General features: G+C 42.1%; 1 protein-coding gene across 1 annotated transcript in view; it reads right to left on the bottom strand.

Annotated features, from left to right (window-relative positions):
* The window catches only part of AGBL1 (AGBL carboxypeptidase 1), a 360,790-nt gene extending 341,281 nt beyond the window's left edge, over positions 1-19,509 (bottom strand). Inside the window, exons 1-4 of the mRNA XM_014788670.2 lie at positions 19,451-19,509; positions 17,707-17,853; positions 14,399-14,530; positions 10,690-10,783 (exon numbers count right to left, since the gene is read on the bottom strand). Of these exons, the coding sequence (XP_014644156.2) occupies positions 10,690-10,783; positions 14,399-14,530; positions 17,707-17,830 (350 nt within the window). The 5' untranslated portion in view covers positions 17,831-17,853; positions 19,451-19,509. The remainder of the gene's footprint in view (positions 1-10,689; positions 10,784-14,398; positions 14,531-17,706; positions 17,854-19,450) is intronic.
* Between the last annotated feature and the right edge of the window lie 761 nt (positions 19,510-20,270).

Here is a 20,270-nt window from a genome sequence, read left to right as displayed (position 1 = left end):
ATAGAATTCCATACTTTAAAGATACTGTTCCACTGGTTTTTTCACTTGCATTGTTTCCCAAGAGAAATCTATTGTATTCTTATCTTTTGTTCCTGGGTGCATAATATGTCTTTTTTTTTTCTGGCTGCTTTTTTTTTTTTTTTTTTTTTTTTGTGAGGAGATCAGCCCTGTGCTAGCATCTGCCAATCCTCTTCCTTTTTTGCTGAGGAAGACTGGCCCTGGGCTAACATCCGTGCCCATCTTCCTCCATTTTATATGGGACGCCACCACAGCATAGCTTGACAAGTAGTGCGTCGGTGCGCACCCAGGATATGAACCAGCGAACCCCAGACCACCGCAGCGGAATGAGCGCACTTAACCGCTTGCACCACCGGGCCGGCCCCTCTGCCTGCTTTTAAGATTCTTTCTTTATCACCAGTTTTGAGCAATTTGATTATGATTTGTCTTAGAAGAGTTTTCTTCACGTTTCTTGTGCTTGTGGTTTATTAAGCTTCTTTGATCTCTGATGTTATAGTTTACGTCATATTTTGAAGCTTAAAGCCATTATTTCTTCCAATATTTTTCTGTCCTCACCTCTCTCTCCTCTCTCCAAGGACTTCAATTATATATATATATTAGGCTGCTTGAAGTTACCCCATGATTCACTAGTGTGCTCATTTTTTTTTTTCTTAATTCTCTTTTTTTCTCTCTGCTTCATTTTGGAAACTTTCTGTTGCTATGTCTTCAAGTTCACTTATCTTTTCTTCTTCCAAGTTGCCTTAATTAAATCCAGTGAATTTACCTCTTGCATACTTAGCTTTCATCTCTAGAATTTCTATTTGGGTCCTTTTTTAATATCTTCTGTGTCTTTACTTAACCTTTGAACATACAGAATATAGTTAGAATAACTTTTCAATGTTCTTGCCTGATAATTCTACCTCAGTCCTGGGTTGTTTTTGTTTAATGATTTATCTCCTCATTATGGGTAGTATTTTCCTGTTTCTTTGCTTGCCTGATAATTTTTGTCGGATTCTAGACTTTGTGACTTTTACCTTGTTGAGTGCTGAATATTTTTGTATTCTTATAAGAATTCTGAAGCTTTGTCCTGAGATGCAGTTAAGTTACTTGGAAACAGTTTTATCCTTCCAGGTCTTGCTTTTAATATTTGATAGGCAGGACCAGAGCCGTGTTCAGTGTAGAGCTAACTACTCCCCACTACTGAGGCAAGACCCTTCTGTGTACACTACCCAATGCCCTATGAATCATAAGATTTTCCAGTCTGCCTTGTAGAACCAAGCATTACTTCCAGCCCTATGTGAATATGAGGCATTGTTCTCTCCATTCCTTTCAGAAGGTCTTACCCTTGCTTTGAGTAGTTTCCCCAGAAGTATGCACTGATCAACATCCAGATAAATGCTTAAGGAAGAACCTCTGAAGATCTCCAGAGTTCTCTCTCTTTGTACAGCTCTCTTCCCTCGGTACTCTGTCCTACGAATGCTAGGCATCTTGGTGTCTCCAAACTCTCAGCCCTATCTCCTCAACTCTGTCTCCTCAACTCAGATCATATCCTAGGCTGTACCCGGGGTTGCCCTCCCTGCACTGCAACCTGGAAATTCTCTTAAGACATTAATGGGGTAATTTAAGGGTTCATCTCTCAGGGACAACTGTCCTTCATTGTCCAATGTCTAGTATCTTTAAAAACATTGTTTTATATTTTATCTGTAGTCTTGTTTCTTTCAGGTGGAAAGATACATCTGACCCCAGTTCTTCCATCTTGGTCTGAAGCAGAAGTTTTGTGCATGTTTTTTACATAGTTGAGATCATACTGAATTTTGAACTTTACTTTTCCTAGTCAATATTTTATCATAAGCTATTACCACTGGCAAACATTCCTAATCTATTTTTTGTGTGTTGCTACATAATGTTATGGTGTATAAATATATCACTTTTACTATGTTTTCTGGTTATAATATTTATAATTATAAATAATACTATGATTGATATTTTTGTGCACAAATCTTCATCCACATGTCTCAATGAGTCTTTTGGACAGATTTCAAGAAGTGAAAAAATTGGGTTAAGAAATAGAAACTTTTTTTAAGAAAAAACTTGATATACGTCACCCGTTGTTTTCATGAAGGTTTTAGCAATATACATTCGTGGCAGCATATATGAGTGCCCATCTTATGGAATCCTTACCAACAATATCATTTTTCAAAATCTTTGCTACTCAGATTTGTGAAATTGGTGTCTTGATCTAAATTGTGTTTCTCTCATTTTTGGCAAGTTGAATATTTTTATGAGTTTATCAGTTTTTCTATTTCCTCCTTGTGAATTATATATTCACACTCTTTTCTTGTCTAGTAAGATATTAGAGTGTTCCAAATTAATTTGGGTGAGCTCCCTGCCCTCACTCTCTTACAGTATACTCCAGCCATATATGAACTCACCATTTTTTCATGCTTTTTTTGTCTTTGCACTTGCTTCTGCCTCAGCCTGGAAGGTTCTCCTTTTACAACCTTAACATCTTGGAAACACCTTCTCTATTTCAAACCAAAAGCTGCCTTCTCAGTGAATTCCTTCTTGCCAAATCCTGAGTAGACTAAGATCTTCCTTCTTTGAACATCCTGCCATTATAGTATTTATCTTATTGGTTTACATGCCGATGTGTGCATAGATCTGTAAGCTCCTTGAGGGCAAGGACTATGTACTTTCATCTCAAAGCCCACACATCTCTGCTGAAAATAAATGCCCCAAAGTACTTACTGAATGAATAAATGGTTAAAACAGTGCAACTCAGACAAACTAAAACAACAGTGTTCATTCATTTAGCTGGCACTTATTGAATACCTACTATGTACCACCTGAAAGAAATTCAGACCTAATTTATAATAATTCACTTCTTTTAAATGGCAGTATATTGTTTTCTAGCCATTTTTCTCACTGGATCCGTTGAATATAATTAATGATCACATAAGATGTAATATTAAAATAGTACTTAATTGAACTTGGACAGAAAGCCTCCAATCTGTTCCCATCCTGCAATCTCTGCCTAAATTCTTAAAAGCAGCCAGCTTACATGGCTACACATCTGCGTAATGGCTTCCTTTTGACCCTTTTCTTTCCAGCTAATTTATTGGCTTTTCTCTGCTAAATAAGCACATCTCTAGACACGGCACCCCCTCACAACCCCACAGAAAAAGCAGAATATGTTTCCTCCTCCCACGTGCTTTATAATTTGTGGCGTCTGAGTGTGGAATCAATCCTTGAAGAATTTGGTAATGGCCTATTAGCAATATCACTTCCCTCAAAGCAAAGGGTAATGGTCAAAAAGGTCTCTACTGATAAGTCTTTTTGCGCCTCCCCCCAGTTCTTCAAATCCCCTCTCCCATATATTTGTGGGCAGTTACAGTATTGTAAGGAGGGTATGATGTACAGGAAGATAGAAACTTCTTTGCAAAGGCTCTTTGCTGAGTCAGGCTGAGCTAGAAGATTAACTTCTATGGAAAGTGCAAGTTCCAAAGATCCTGCCTCCGGTCTCCAGAGGGAAAATGAGGGCAAGTCCATGGAGAGGTATGGGCAGTGCAGACTTCAGCAGATAAAGATGGAAGTGGAATTTCTGTAGAGAACCTTCACCAGATCGAAGCGGTGCATGTAGGGCCATCCCAGGATATGCAGGGCCCAGGAAGTTTTGTTTTGTTTTTTTGGAGCCTCTGTCTATACAAATAATTTGATGCACCCAAAATCAGCATGTCAGCAATGTTCTGTTTGTCATCTCGTGTCATGCTGAGGAAGCAATATTGCACCAGACAACAAAGTGATCTGCTTGCCAGGCTGTCCTCCCTGAATCAATGACTGGCCGTGGAATCTCAGGACAACCCCATATGCATGTGTGCTGGAGTCCTCCTCCTTAAGGTATCTGGTCCACCTCACTCAGGTGGCAGGGAGTCAAAGAGCACCCCTAGGGGGAGAAACAGAGACCAGGAGCCCTGCCTGGATGGCACTGCCTACCCTAGCCCATCTCAGGCACCAGAGGAGGACTTTATACATTTCAAGGAAGGTCTCCAAAGTGCAGGGCCTCCTGAGGCACAGGGCCCAGAGCAGAGGCCCTTCTCGCTTCAACTCTAAGGGCATTTCTGGATAAAAGCATTATGAGAACATTTCCATAGAACAGGAAGCTGGCCCATTTCACAAGCCCAGTACTGGGTCAGAAAGTTCCTACCACACTGCATTGTTATTGTTGCCATAGACTGTTAGGAACTTGAGAACAGGGCCCACATTCTGTTGTTTTCAAACCGCTATGCCTGCACCAAGACAAACACATAGAATGCTGTCAAATAAATGTTAAAAGTTCTAGTTCAGGGCATGTTTGATTTGCATTATGCAGTAGAGCATCTTAGAGAAATGAATAGTATCTTGAAATTAGGATAGAAGGCTTAGTTCAACCTCTCTGGGTTTCAATGATGTCATCTTAAACTAAAGGAGTTAGACTAACAGATCCTTAAGGACCTTCCAACTTTAGATCCTATGACTTGAATATCTATGACTGGCCCTAATCAGGGAGAGATCACTGGCTTCTTAAGAAGATGAAAGGGATTTAAACCCACAAACCTATTTGCCCAAGGTTTAATACGTAGGAAACTATTCATTTCATAGCTACAGGCTTGGAGTCAGGTGGCGAAGGCACTAATCACTCTGTCACTAAGTTGATCCTGAGTTGTCCACTCCCAATATCAGTACTTGTGAGGCTGGGGTGGAATCTTTTTGCTCCTGATCCAAGGTATTTGAGTCCAAGTGATCTGGAGCACACAGCTTCTGAACCCCCAATGTGAGCCCATACCCTGGAGACCACAGATTCTAATTATATTGAATAAAGAGCTGCAAAAGTCACGAAGCCATTAATAGAGGAATAAAGGGAACTGAACACCCAGGGAGAAATTCAGTATCTATTTTGAGAAATAGAAAAATTTGCTCTTTGTCTCAGTGACAAAGTAGCTGAGTCACCCAATCACTTGTGATCTCAGGGAACCCATTAGCTTTGGTTGAGTCTCCACTCATCTATCAGCTACTAGGATCAGATAAAGTGGAATGGTGTGATGGTTGGAGAAAGCCCAGAAGGCCTGGCTCTGGGAAAACATAGTGATATGTAGGGAGGGAAAAGAAGTGCAGGACATTTTTTATAGCTCATAAATTGAAGATGAAATCACCATAAAGAGCTGACAATGAAGCAATGCCCAGTAATCCTGCACTCAGGCAAAGCTCAAATGCCAGACATGCCCTGAGATCGGGCCTTTGAAGGGAGAAGATAACCTAAAACTATTCCAAGCACAAGGAGCTACTGGGACAGACAACACAAGACTAAGCTGAAGAATTTGCTTATGAGGCTTGGTAAAGACCCAACACATCCATCTCCTCCTGTTGCCAAGGTGTTTAAGCCCAAGTAGATCACACAGTCTCTGAACCCCACGGCACAATAGCAGCCCAGGCCCCCAGAACCCCTGAGCCTGAAGAGTATAAATCATAGCATGAGAACCCTGCTGAAAACCTGACAGGACATTGAGGGGGTGGGAATATTGGAGATGCTGTCCTTTGTGAGGGTGAGACTAGCATGGTCCTGAACAACACACTTCCTGACTTCCTGTGTTCTTGGGAAAGCTCCGAAAAACTGAAGGTGAGGAATGAAGGAAGCATCTCAGCCTGTGGACAGTCCTGAGTCCTCTTTTTCAAAGTGTGATACATTGGTCAGGGAATACAATGAAGTTGAAGGACCAGCCTCTGCTAGGGAGACTCAACCGACTTCTGACTGACTGATGTTTTTGAGGCGAGGCAAGGCAAGCCAGCAGAGTGTAAAATCCTAGGAGATACACTGATAACAGCAGCTGATGGCTCAGCTTCTAATGTTAGGTTAAATATTATGGTGTGAGGATCCAACAGGATCAGAGGGAATTGGCCATGCCTTAGAAATGGTCAAGCGGACGCACAGTGGAAATGGCCATTATTATTGCCAAAACCCTGAGGCTCATCCTGGAAATGAGGGAACAAAGGTACAGCTCCTAGCAGAAGGTTTTGAGACATGGAACAAACACAAGCTTTTCTAAGGTTACAGGATGAGTCAGTCACAGACAAGCAATCCATCTTTGCCTTAATAAATTTTCCTACTTAGTGAATCTGGACAGCTCAAAGACAGCTCTGGTGCAGATAAACAAACTTGTCCACAGTAGAACAAGCTAGCCAGAGCTAGCTCACCCTGACCCAGGGTCATTTCTCCCTCCCTATGTCTATAAAAAGCTCCCCCATAAATTCTAAAGCCCCAGCTGAAACAATTACAAAACCAAACACTGAAAGCCTATCTCAAATAATAAGCAAAGTTTTCATGTGAATGCTGCCCCTCACACCCCCTCGAACTCAGATCTTTCTCTTTTGCCAATCTTGGTCAGTTCCCCAGACAACTCTAAGAGACAAAAGACTCTAAGTTCTCCTTCCCTCCAGTGAGTGAGACTGTTCTCTTTCAAGCTGATGGTTGCTACCTCTCACTCTTTTACAATGAGTTCTCTTCCAGAAGGCACCTCAGTCCCTCATGCAATAGAATTCCGGGTTGGCCTGTCACATCATTTCCCAAACATGTCTAGACATGATGGAACCTCATATGTGGAGTTGGCTTGGGATAAAGGAAGCATAAGGTAATAAATACGAAGTACCTACTATTGCACACCGTAACTGCTAGCTTTTATTTACAAAATATGTTTTAACTGAATAATTTCTTTTGAATTGAATTAAGAGCCTATCATTGTCCAAGCACTTGGGTAGGCCTTATGGAGAACAGAAAGATAAATATAATTTGATTTCTACCTTTAGGAAGGTTAGAATTGAGAGGAGAGAGAAAACACACAGATCAATATAGTACAGAGTTAAATCTGAAATATGTCAAAGGAAAATAGGAACAAAGCGCCAGAGAAGCACTGAGGAGGGAAGATTTCTTCTGTCTGGTGAGGTGGAGCAGGCATCATCAGGTGGGGCCAGAAGAATGGGGAGAATGTCTACCATTCAATAAGGCAGCCATGCCATTCCAGAGGAAGGGAAGCACATGAAGAAAGACCTGGACAAGATAAGGCAGGCCACCTGCAGAGATAGTTGGCTAGAGAGATGAAAGGAGGAATAAAAGATAGGGATGGAAATGGAGTTTGGGACACATTCTTGATTGCTTTGAAGTCAGGGAAGACCAGTCAGAGGGCTGTGGGAGCAGTCCAAGTCTGAGAAGAACTGCTCAGACGAAGGTGACAGTCATGAGGGAACAGGTGCAAGCCAATACAAATATATGACAGTAAAACTGTGCCAGCATGGTGGGTATTTGGGAAGTGAGGAAGGCCTGGAATAACCGCCTCCTCTGGGAGTGAGGGCTGGCACAAGGCCACAGAGGGTTAGTGGCATTGTTCTGCATGCCCCTTCTCCCTAGAAGGTGTGCAGTTGGGGCTTCTGTTATAAATCTTGCCCTGAGTACTATCTGGAGAGAAGGCTTCATCGGAGGACAGCTGCACAACTAATTTTAGGTTTGTGCTAGAGAAGTAGGGCAGGTTTAATTTACAGGGCAAGGAGGGGTCATAGTGACACAACACTGGGCATCTGCTCCTACAAAGGCATGCAGAATAACTCTCCCATAGCTTGCTAGTGTTTGGAGGATGATACTCAGTAGAGTTATTCGTGTCCCCTAAAATGTTATTTCATCCCCTTTCTGGAAGACCCCTTCAAACCCACAGGTTCTGGTACCCAAGTGGAGTTGAGTAGGACTCATTTGGGGACATCTTAGTTACCATTTGAGGGATGGTGTTCATGGGAGAAAATGAGTACCTGCAAAAACTTCCCATCTGCATGTTCCCCTCTAGTTCTGCTGCCTGATCTGAGGCAGGCAGCCAAGTATCCAGTAGAATTTGTATTAATAATGATTAACAATTAATACATCAAAGCTTACACAATTTTTACACGTTATTTCCTAATGCCCGTGACAAATTTAAGAGGTAGAACTTGATAGTCACACTTTGAGAAATGTGAAAGTTCAGTTAAGAAAGGTTAAATGATTCCACAAGGAACCAGTTAGAAAGAGGCTACAATGCAGGTTTTCCTATTTCAGCCCCTTTGTTCTTATCTTGCCTGTGGAGGCTGGGACCAAGGTAGAAAACAAGGCAGTGTTGGGAAAGAATTCTAAAGCAAAGGGAACAGACACTTATTTAGCCTTTGAGAGGAAATAGCCATTCAATTGAGGAGAAAGACTCCCCTATCATTAAGCAAATTGTTCCATGAGTATGAGCCATTTAGACGGTAACAGAAATTTAAACAAACTTTAACCGCTTATGATTGTCTTACATATGGTGGTTAAGAAATAAAATGCTGGAAAGTGACTGTATAAGACACTCCAGTGGTGCTTTAAGAGCTAAGGCTCATGTATCAGACAGCGTTTAAATCCCAGCTCTTTCACTTAAATCCCAGCATGTTACTTAACTTCTTTCAGCTCCAATTTTGTTTTCCCTGTAAAATTGGGGACAGAAATAACACCTGCCTCACAGAGGAGAGGAAAGCATCAAATGATATAGTGCATGCTAAGAGCTTAGCACAGGACAGGGCACATAATAAACATCACGGCAATGACAGCTATGTTGTAATGGCTGGTGGGAAAGCCTCTCCTCTGTGGAGGTTTGGTTTTAACTTGGCATTTGGCCCAAGAAGGGGAATCAACTTGCCCAAATTTTACAGAACAGACCAGAAATGCGGAAATATATCTGAGGTCCCTGAAAGGTTCCTTTTGTCATTGGAAACATCCACCTCTGTTAATCCCCGGTGTTTCTTTCCCATTTTCCCATGGCAGCTTGATCAGCTCTGTGCCTGAATTCAGCTCCCTTTGCAGGAGAAAAAGAGCAATAGACATAGCAACTAGCGTGAGTCTCTGAGAAGAGGGCTTCTCTGCTTTGTTGCTTAATCCCCCTAGCTAGGACTGAATGGGAAGACAATAAAAGCTATTAGGACTCCAGAAGGGAGGGGCCTCCTGCCAAGGTTAGCTGGCAAGGGCTTCCTAGAGAAGTCCTCCAATAACATGGCACCCGAGTGGCAAAGAAGAGATGACTGAGTGCGATTCATATGTGGATGGGCCCTACAGACATCACATAGATTTTCACTTAATGTAGGAGGAACAACCACATATTCCTGAGCTGCCAAACAGATGAATGGAAACAGCAGCAGATTAAAATAGGCCTTGTGAATAGGGCAAAAAGATAAAGTTCATGGTTTGGTGATCAAAAAAAATGTTAAGACTGTAGATGTGAGCAGCTAAGGTCTCCACCCAATGCTAAAAACCAGACATACGCAAATCATACATATCCAAATGGATATAAATGGAAGTTTAAGATGGAAATAAAGTATAATTACAGAAAAATCAGGAAAGTTAATTTTTTGTCATTGAGTTTGTGACTGAAGTGTTGTACTTACTAGATGAGGATCCTTTGGTAGAATTTAGTTGAATCTCATTTTCCAATATGTTTGCACTCTAGAAGAGAGTTTTCTAAAATGAGGTACATAGAATACTGACTCCCCAAAAAAGATGGTCTCCAAACAAAAATAGTTCCTTGGCCAAATCCATTTTGGAACAGAGTATGCTACGTACCCATCTTGGATATTTTGAATGTGTGTTGGCTTTACAAAGGCTCTGAGAAGTCGTATAGTAAAGAAATCCACCCAACTTTGTTTAACCCAGTACTTCTCAATATATTTGATGAGGAACTTTTTTTTACTGAGATGTAACGCATTTCACTCTAAGAAATTCTGGCACAGAGAGCTGCAGGTGAGAATGGATGATAATGGCGTTACTGTGGTGACCCAAGAGAAAAATAATCAGGTGGAACATGAGCCTAAGATTGATGCTGGAATGCGGAAAATATCATGGCTGGGCATGGAAATGCTACTTTGCCAAACGACCCCATATATCTTGGAAATTGGCTGAATTTTTTCTAATATTCTTTCAAGGTCCTAGCTGAGTCACTCCCATAAATGATAGATCTTAATGGTTCTGAATATCTCTAAAGCTTTCGTGTCTAACCATCTCCCTTTTTAAGTCTGTGATTCACTCCGCTCTAGCAAACAGGGCCAGAGAGAATGGGCTGAGTTTCATTTTCCAATCACAAAAATACGTTTCAAAACCGGCACACAACCATGATGGACTACTGTAAAGCCCAGATTTCATATCAGAAATTTAATTGGCTGACTCTTTAGAGACCCTGAGTGAGAAGCATCACCTTTCCCTATCATTTCTGGACTGTCTTTTAAGGACTAAACTCACTATCGTGGAGTTGCTCTGAGTAAAGGGGAGATCTGAGGTCTTCAGGCAAAAAACATAGGCTTTTGAGTCAGGAAGATCTGGATTCAAATCCCAACTCTGTCATTTCCTATTGTTGTGACCTTGGATAAGGCTCTCTCCACATTTTAGTTTCCTCATCTGAAAATGAGGATAATAGTCTACCCATTCAGAGTTGTTGTGAGGATTAGAGGAAATGACGCATGGGTGGGGAGAGATGCAAGTTGAGGTAGGATAAAGTCATTGCGCCATATACACAAAGGGGAAGTCATCACTCAGCTGAACTGGAAGCACCATGAGAATATATTTGAGGCCATCTCCATTTCTGTATCTATTACAAAGAGGGCAAATGTACTTTAAAAATTGCTCTGTACCTGATTATTCGGCTGCGCTTCTGGGTATAAGGGGTGATGACCTTGAAAAGCAGTTCCATCGCTCCATTAATTCCCAGCATGGCTCCCGTGGTGACTGAGAAAGACAAAAGCACAGTAGTTAGTGAACCATCTGAACCAAGCATTATTTTCAGCGCTACAGGGTGAGCCTAAAAGATAGAGGAGGTCCGTGACCTTCCTTGCCACAGGCAACTTAAAAGCAGAAAAACTCTGTGGTCTTTTTGTCCCTGGCTTGGAAGTTACGATCACCTGAAAAGCACACATTATCTTCTTACACCGTCTTCTTCTCAAAGGGGGCCCCAGCCACGACATTATGTTTTTCATTTTCTGATGGCCCACTACACTTCTCCACTGTAGTCTTAATTAGAATAGTCAAGGCAGTTACTGAGCAGAAGCCTTTTCTGTAGATCTTTGAGTTTCTGGCAATGACTTCAATCCAAGCTGTTTCACCCACCACCAGCTTCCCAAACGATGCATATACACATGCACATACACGCATGAACACACATAGGCACACACACTGCCAGTATCTTACAAAACACTTGCTTAGACATATTCTGCCACCTGGAGACTTCACAATGAAGAAAAGTCACAAGAGGATGAGTTAAGGTTCAATACAACTTGGATTGACTCCTTTCAAACTTTAAGGAGCAACCTAATAAAGAAGAAAGCTCCCTTTCTTTTCCACCCTGGTTCCAAGTTCCCCTACAAATTTTGTACTTGGACCTCCCATGACTGAGGCTAAGACTTGACTATGCTTCCATCAATTAAAATATCAAAGGAAGAATCAGTTCTTCCTGCTCAGAGGTAACTAGCCTGGGAAATTTTTACTTTTTTGCTCAATTGGATGGTTATTAAGACGTAGTCATAGATTTGAACGATAGAAAGAAACTCAAAGGGGTATCTGGTCAGCCAGTGGCTTCAGATAAGTATTTAGGACACAAAATCTCTGGATGCCGCTCTCATCTGCAATGATGCTCCAGCCTCTCTGCAATATCCCCAGTACCTCACTGCACTCAGATCCCTTTAAGAAGAGCTCTGGTCATGTCGGGAAAAAAAAGAGGAATCCACAGGATACAAAATAGAGGCAGTTCGGCAGGGGGCAAAAATTTCAGCTGGAGAAGGAAAGAAAGTCATCTTCCAAGGTATGACTCTCTTTTCCCTTTCCTCCACTGCGTTGATGTGGTAAAACAGAGACCTAGGAATGCCTTCTGCTTTGGGCCTGCTTTGTTCCCAGAAACATAATGGAGAACAAAGAGGTCATGGAGAAGCAAAGAGAGAGAGAAACAAGGGAGGCTTATACTGGCTTGCTCCAAGCCTTGGGAAAGGAGGATAAATGGAAATCTGAAGACTTTAATATAGTTCATCCCAGTACAGTCCACCAGAGAGAGACTGAGGCTGATGTCTTAGCTGTTACAAGGAGTGCATGTTCCTGAAACATCCCCTATGCAGATGTCCCCCGAGGCTAGTACAGGCAGTAATTGCCTGGCCCAAAATTCAGGGGTTGGCATCCTAGTCCTGTCCATCAACCTTCCACTCTCGTGGCTACTAACTCAGTCCTTACTTCTAAATTGGGAAAACACGCTGGAGCAATCTCTTGGCAAAGAATTCAGCAAAATTCTAGTATGAAGTAGAGTTAGGGAAGAAATAGTTTTAAGAGCAGGGATTATAACATGGAAGACTTTAGACTTGGAATTGGGAGAGGATAACAATAAGAAATCCTCACTGCATTCTTCCAGGCTGGGTGCCTGCCCAAGGTTAGACCTCTGGCAGCTCTATAAACATCCCCATTGACCATCAGAGAGCTGCCTAAGGGTTCATTGGCTGTCACAGAGCCATTATGGTTGCAGCCAACTCCTTCTGCAGATAGGAGCTGTTTAGAAAGCTTGCTAGAACATTCAACAGTGGCTAATAATTCATCAAAGAAAGAGCATTTCATAGGCTTTGTGAACTCTGCTTGCCTCTCATCAGTAAAGTCAATGTATAGAGAGTGATAGTGTAATTTTTTAAATATCCTATGAAACAGTTAATTGGTACAATAAATGTCGTCTTAGAATATGAGACAAATGGCCACCTCCTCGCATCCACAGGCAAATCCCAGCATTTTTCAGAGCCCCCTGCTGAAGGATTCTTCAAAATCTCTATAACCAATATACATAATAAGGAAGGTAAGTTATTCAGCCCAATTATTCTTTAGGAAACCAAAATGAGATACTTCAAATCTTGTGCTGCTGGCAAGCTCCAAATGGGGTTAGCACACCTGGCTAACTCGTTAATAAGAGTTGTCCTTTACATAAAGCCACAGCTCCTCACTTAGAGATGGGTTTTATTAAAGATAGGTTTGTATGGATCCTTTCAGCCTTTCTCAAACACTCTCTGATTTTCTGGTCAACATATATGAGGGTGAGTGGAGGTTCTGTCTGTGAACATGGAGTCAAGACTCTATCTCATTATTCCCTAGAAATACCCTCTCATTATGGGTCCTCCAGGCTTATTAATGGAATCAACCAATAAAATACGTTCCTACTATTTTAGTAGTTCTGAGGATAGTTAGGGGAGAAGTCACCTACTTACTCCTTTCATGTGTGTTCTTATTATTTCAGAGGACTAAGGGAAAAGAGTAGAGCAGAGAGAGGAAACTGATACTTACTGAGCAACTACTATGTGACCAGCATCTCTGTGACCATTATCTGACTCATCCCATCTATGAGCTCTTATCACTACTATAATGGTACAAAGGAAGAAATTGACGTTAAACAGGTTAAGTGCCCATGTCATATGACTCTTAAGGAATAAAATCAGAGTCAAACCCAGGTCTTCCTGGCTCTAAGCCCTCTCTTTCCTCTAGAGAGCATTATATCAAAATAATTGTCGCTCTCATTCTGCAAGAAAGGGCTCAGAAAGAAGAAATAAAAGTCTGTGCTCATTATATGTGAGAGAGGAAGAATAGAATCTAATCTATTAAAAAGAACCGTCTCCGTATCAAGAGTAGAATAAACATGAATTTTGGAGTTAAAACTCAGCCCCCATGACTTATCTGTATGAACTCAAGCAATTACTTCACTCTTTTAAGCTTCATTTTCTTTTTCTTCACTGTAAAATGGCAGGTCTAAATACAGGATTTTTATGATCACAAATAATCCAAATCAGGAGACGGCAAATAAATATCAACCCATATGCTATGATATATCTAGTTTCCTGAAGGACTATGTTGAGGAACATTGTGAGATAAAATTTGATAAAGGAAGTTGTGATCAAGGAGTAATCTCAGGGATACAGTGGGGAGATTTGTGATGTGAGGGTCATTCTCGATAGGTGTAACACATCGCACTGCACCTTGAGTATAAGGACTAAATAAAGTCTGCCCTCTCCTGCCATAGGTTTTGTTCACCTTGTAGTACTAATAGAGAGGCCTAGAGTACTAAAATGCATCATTCCCAAGGGAAAACAATATTGACATCTAACTTCAGGAACAGGCTCAAGAGTTCTCCCTGGCTGAGCAGGAGATGAAGAAAAAACTTCTCGCTGCCACCGCCTCTAGAACAGGAGGTTCCTCGTGGTTTATTTACTTTGTCAGGACCGCATACGTGCTCCACCCAAACCCTACTTCCAACCACACCTCCAAATGGTTTCCAGATGTCCCAGCCCGGATCTGGAAGCCACCCCAGAGAGCCACAATTGAGTCGCTTACCACTAGAGGCAAACACACGCAGAGCCCAGAGACAGTGGAGGAGGTTCTGGCTGTGCGACAGGTTTTTCCTGGCCAGAATCAATGTCACATCAAGTGCTTCCAACTCCAGTGCCTTCTGTCCAAACTTTTTGTCTAGAAACACAAATCAATCCTTCTTAGTTACACATTAATTCTGAATGTTGTACAACACGTTGGGGAGAGGCAGGTAAAGATGGAGGAAGGAGGAAGATAACCATAGTCAATGAGACTTTTCAGATCTAGTAGGAAATGCTACTAAGTATGTCCCCATCCTGTCCTCCTTTGAACCAGGTGGCTCAGAAGAGTTAATTCAGGGTACAGGTATGGTCCATTATTCTTCAAGTAATATCTATGTGAAGCCTTATGGGCTGTATGACTCACATCCCATATATGTAAGGATGTTTCTGGTTGTCCTAAATCATGAACTACAGTTTAGTATAAACTTCTTCCTTTAAGACAGTTTTAGAATTAAAGATACTGAAATTACATAACATTCAAGCGCAGTGCATGGACCTTGATTGGATCCTTCTTCGAACGTGTCTGTAAAAGACATGGGAACAGTTGGAGAAACTGGTATGAGTTTCTCCAAATGCAAGTATTTGCATAAATTATGCATGTATTGTTAATTTTGTTAGATTTGTGATCATGGTATTGTAGTTATACAGGAAAATGTCTCTTTTCAAAGGAATGCACTCGAAAGTATTTAGGAGCAAAATGCTATCTGTAATTTTCCTTAAAATATTTAAAATAAAAATAAATAAGTGAAGGAAATATGGCAAAATGTTAACAATGGTTAGATCCAAGCAATAGGTATATAAGAGTTCATCCTTCTATATGATAGAGAACTTTATAATAAAAACTGAAAATACAATTTAAGAAAATAAAATTTTATCCCCAAATTTCTCTAAATTATTGATCCAAATAACCTGATATTTAGTGTTGCAGGTAAGTCATTATCATTTTAATAATTAGTAAATAAGCATAAAAAATAAGGGGAAAGTACATTTTATTCTATGTTCCTGGCTCCCACTATGGTAACAGCTGATGGTGCCACCTGTCACATTTGTTTGTGTCCTTTCCAAAGTGCAATGCCCAAATTATCATGTTTGCTTTCGCAGGACTATAATCACTATCAGAGTCATCACAGATGGAAATGAGTAAAACAGAGACAATATTCTAAACCTGGTATACTAATATTTGCCTCTGGACCAAAGGACACTAGCAAGGAGATTGTGACTAAACTCATATGACCCATTACCTTCCTCATAAAAAGAGATATCTATCCAGCCTCATTCATGAGGAGCCAACCTCATTTCTGTTCTGTTCAGGTCAGCCCCAGACAGCTTGAATGTCAACGTCAAGGAATACAATCTTTCGACGGCAGAAGCTGTGGTGACGTAATTATGACAATAGTACTACCGAGGTCCATAACTTGAAAATCACTGCTCTGGTGCATCTCTCATCTCTCTTTCTCCTATGAAACCTACATAACTCTTGTTTGTCACACCTCTGGCCTCACATGTTAAGCAGGTGACATGCAACCTCACTTAATCCTTACAGCAGCCCTGGAATTAAGTACTGATACCTCCATTTTCAGATGAGGACCCAACGGTTCGGAAAGTTTAAGTAACTTGCTCAGGTCACACAGCTAATAAGTGTCAAGGCCAGGCCTAAAACCCAGATCTGACTTCCTAGCTTACACCGTTTACAACTGGGGTATATATATCATGTTTCTTTGGGTCTTTTCCTGGAGTTCACTTGGCCCTCTCTTTGCTGACTTCTCATCCTTCAAGTTTGGGTTCAGTGTCACCTCTCCCTGACTACACTACCTTACAGGAGCACCACCCTTTCTTTCCCTTATAGCTATCATCTAGTTAACTATCATAGTCTGTTATCATCTAGTTAATTATTTACTTTCTGCTCTTCCCCACTTGAATGTAACCTCCATGAGAGCAGGCCCCTTATCTGTCGTGGTCACCATGGTGTTCCCAGTGCTTAGAACACCTAGGAGACATGTAGCAAATACCTATTGAATATCCAATGAATGAATTTTTTGGCTTTTGTCTGAAACATGCTCATGCAGGTGCTGGCTGATGCCTGAGTCTCAGTCACTATTTGTGGACTGTTGAATGGACTCAAAGCAGAGATCCAAACATGGAAAGGAAGGAGTACCCCAGAGCCCCTGTGCCCTTGCCTGCCACTGCCTGCACTGGACATCATTAGTCCACCTTTCAGAGGCCCTGAGCTTCTCGACTGTGACCTATATAAGACTGCACACAATTGGAGCTTAACTGTTATGACCAGTTCCCAATGTTTACATGCATCCTGAGAGCCCAAGCCTTTTAAAGTGTGCTCCAAGAAGTTCTAGGGTTTTAGGGAGGTGGTTCAGGGTCTTCTATGATGAAAGAGAAGTGGTTATGGAGTGTGAGTGGAAAGAATTCTAGGCCCCTTCTTCCCTTCAGCTAGGGAAGCTTCGCTTCTGTGTGACTTATAGTACTGGGTTGAAAAATGTCTCTCAAGAATTGATGTCCACTTGGAACCTCAGAATGTTATCTTATTTGGAAATAGGGTCTTTGAGGATTTAGTTAAGACAAGGTCATACAGATCTGGGTGGGCCCTAAATCCAATGACCAATGTGCTTATAAGAAGAGAGGACACAAAGAAAGACATGCAAAGTAGAAGGCCATGTGAAGATGAAGGCAGAAATGGGAGTCATGTGCCTATAAGCCAAGAAAAAACAAGGATTGCTGAAAACAACCAGAATCCGGGAGAGAAGGCGTGGAAGAGACGCTCCCTCAGAGCCTTCAGAAGGAACTAATCCTGTCAACACCTTGATTTTGGACTTCTGGCCTCCATAAGTGTGAGAGAATAAATTTCTGTTGTTTTAAGCCACCTAGTTTGTGGTAATTTGTCACGGCAGCCCTAGGAAACTAATGCACTTATATAACGAACTTCCATGTAAGATGGTATTTGTAGAAATGTTTCATTTCTTTTTAAGCGATTTAAAACTGCTTTGGAGTATCTCCCTTCTGCCCCACGTGTACCCCATGCCCCATGTAGCCCATGCCTGCTCTGGGCCCTCTCCAAAGCACCGTACCTTGGATTTGCTGACATCTAGGACAACACAATGACCTCTCCTATGGGGCTGGTCCTGCCATCACCACCAAGGGGTCCAGGCCCTCCCTGCTGCTGCCTCCCTGTACTTCGCCACAAGAGCATCCCAAATCACTCTCACGAAACCACCCCAGAAGTGCCTTTTCAGTCATCTTTGGTACAGTGGGTGTGGGTACCTCGTAGGCCAACTTTGGCCAGCAGTCGGAAGAGGGGCAAGAGAATGTCATAGTCTGGAGAAGCTGTCCTCGCTGTGTCCACCAGGGTCTGCAAAAGGGCTTCACTGCCACCTTTGCTGATCATGTAGCGAATCCTCCGGTCAGTACCTGAGGGGAGAGCAAAGGAGAGCTGAGCCACAAATAACCACCTATATTTCCTCGGAGCAGAAAGTAGGTCTCACAGCTAGAGACAGAGCAAGGATTGGTTCATTTCACCCCAGAAACCAAAATTGTGTAGTTTGTGAAGCAATTTGTGTAAAATTGTGCTATTAGGTAAGGGGCCGGGGTGGGGTGGGGGTTGTGTGTGAAGTGAGGAAATAATGGAATATTTAAGAACCTAGGTGTATTCCTCTGCAGCAGCTATAATAAATGGAGCCTAAAGTCCTCTTTCCTGAGAACCTGTTGAGTCGCAGTGTATGTGCGTGTACTTGTGTGTGCATGTATATAAATATGCATATAGGCTTACAGATAATCACATACTTAATAGAAGGGAGAATATCAGTGTCCCTCTGCTACAGGTTTGAATCATTTGTAACAAGGATTGGGATGATAGCTTATCTAGAATAATTTTATTGATGATACAATGACTTTTTGGTGCTGGCATTCAGTAATCAATGAGAGGAAAATATGGAAATAACCAGAGTAATCCTTGGAGAAACAAATGTCCAATCATCCTATCTAGGGAGTTTTGAAGAGTCTGGGGCTAGGATAAAGTATATTGGTCTCTCTACTTAAGAACAGTTTTCAACAGGGACCTCTCCCACCTTGGCCCAGGACAAGCTCAACAGCAGTGACTACATTTCAACTTGAAAGGAAATGTAGGTGCTTCTCTATGCACTGGGCGTGTTTGACCTAACCAAGGTAGCCAACAGGGTGGGATATTATCAGCAAATAAGACCTCTGATATTTCACCCTAATGAAAAGTAGCATGCTCTACTAAAGGAGCAGTTACCAGCACCTATATCAGGAGAATGCCAAGGTTTCATTCTAAGGGTTTCAGACACCTCTGAGTTGAAGACGACACTACCCCAGAAGAAAGCGTCTTCACCTACAGAGGGAACCTCACTCAGAAGACTGCAGGGAAGTCACCCTGCCATTGGAGGGCAGCACAGCCTATGGGAAAACCTCAATATGAATGGACCCTTCCTCCTGAAACTGTAATCTGAGGCTCTGTAGCTTTGGAGTGACATTCATTTTGGTATTGTCTGTTTGGTGTTAATATTTCTTTCTAATGCAATGTGGCTGGCATACACAGAAATGAAAACTGAGTGACTGTTGGAATGTCCAAGAAGGCGTATTTACAGGACCCTCACATGGAAATGAGCTAACAGAGGCATGCTCCTGTTAGCCCAGCCACAATGGAAGGGAGCAGAGGAAGAAGGGTGGAATTGCTAAGGGCTGGCTCTCTCTGAGCACACGCGCAGACCCCTGGAGGTCCTCGGCCTCACAGAAGAGACACCATAGAATAACCACCCAGAGGCCAATTTCCTCTGAGTGGGTGACAAGACTGAAGAGCCCAAAGTATAATCCGCCCAGTTTACTCTAGGTCTTATTAACCTCAATGAAAAAAGATGGGCTGGTGATTCTGTCTCTCACAGAAAACTGGAGCTGGAGCAAACCCCCAGGACACACAGGTTCCTGGGAGGCACCACAGCTGCATGGCCCCATGTCCACTATACGAGGGATGAGGGCATGGACTACTCACCAACAGAAAGCAGATCTCCGAGGACCTGGAGGATGGTCAGGGTGGACTCCCTGTCAGAGGAGCTCTGCAATGAAAACACAGGCAGCCATCTTTAAGAAGAAATGCAAAAGGAGGGAGGCGGTGTGGTCAGGGATGTACGTGGAAATGGCAGGGCTGTGCTTCCTTCTATTGAGAATGACTTCCTCCAAGAAAAAACAGCTGCAGGGTGCTCCTTCAATAATGACAATGAACGGACTCACTGAGATAAGGCTCCCAAGGGCTTTGCTTCCATATTTACCCTTCAGGACCCCTCGTTGGGGACCCATTTTGTAATAGCATTAGCAAGATGGGCAAAAGAATAAGCATTGATAATTTACACAGAAACAGCAAGTGAAAGGATCTTTGTGGGCCAAGTTAGTACAGTTTTATTATTTCATTGGGTTTGGATTATTTTTAAATGCAAGAAAGAGAGCAGAAACAGAAATCCACTAAAATGTTCTGGTGGAAAGACTTCCCTGACTGATAAGGATGAATTTTTATTTTCTCAAGAGAAACCTGGGGTAGTACCAAATCTCTTATGTAGATGCTCTATGGGATCCTTGCAATGCTTGACACTCTACCCTTTGTTATACAGAACACCGAGGTTCAGAGAGACCTTGTTCAAGTCCCCTGAGGTGACCCATAGGGCAAAGCCTGAAGTACAGCTGAGGCCAGCTTCCCAAAAATCAGGCCAGTGGTCTTTGCACTATAATATGCTATTTGATTTTTAGATCTCAAAAACTTATCTACTAGTTGCAAGTTGGTACCCTTAAATACCATCTCCCCAATTTCCCCACCCCTC

Source organism: Ceratotherium simum, chromosome 3 (genome assembly GCF_057802395.1).
Source record: "Ceratotherium simum simum isolate JZ-2026a chromosome 3, ASM5780239v1, whole genome shotgun sequence".
Lineage (NCBI taxonomy): Eukaryota > Metazoa > Chordata > Mammalia > Perissodactyla > Rhinocerotidae > Ceratotherium > Ceratotherium simum.
This window is presented reverse-complemented; position numbering and strand designations above follow the sequence as displayed.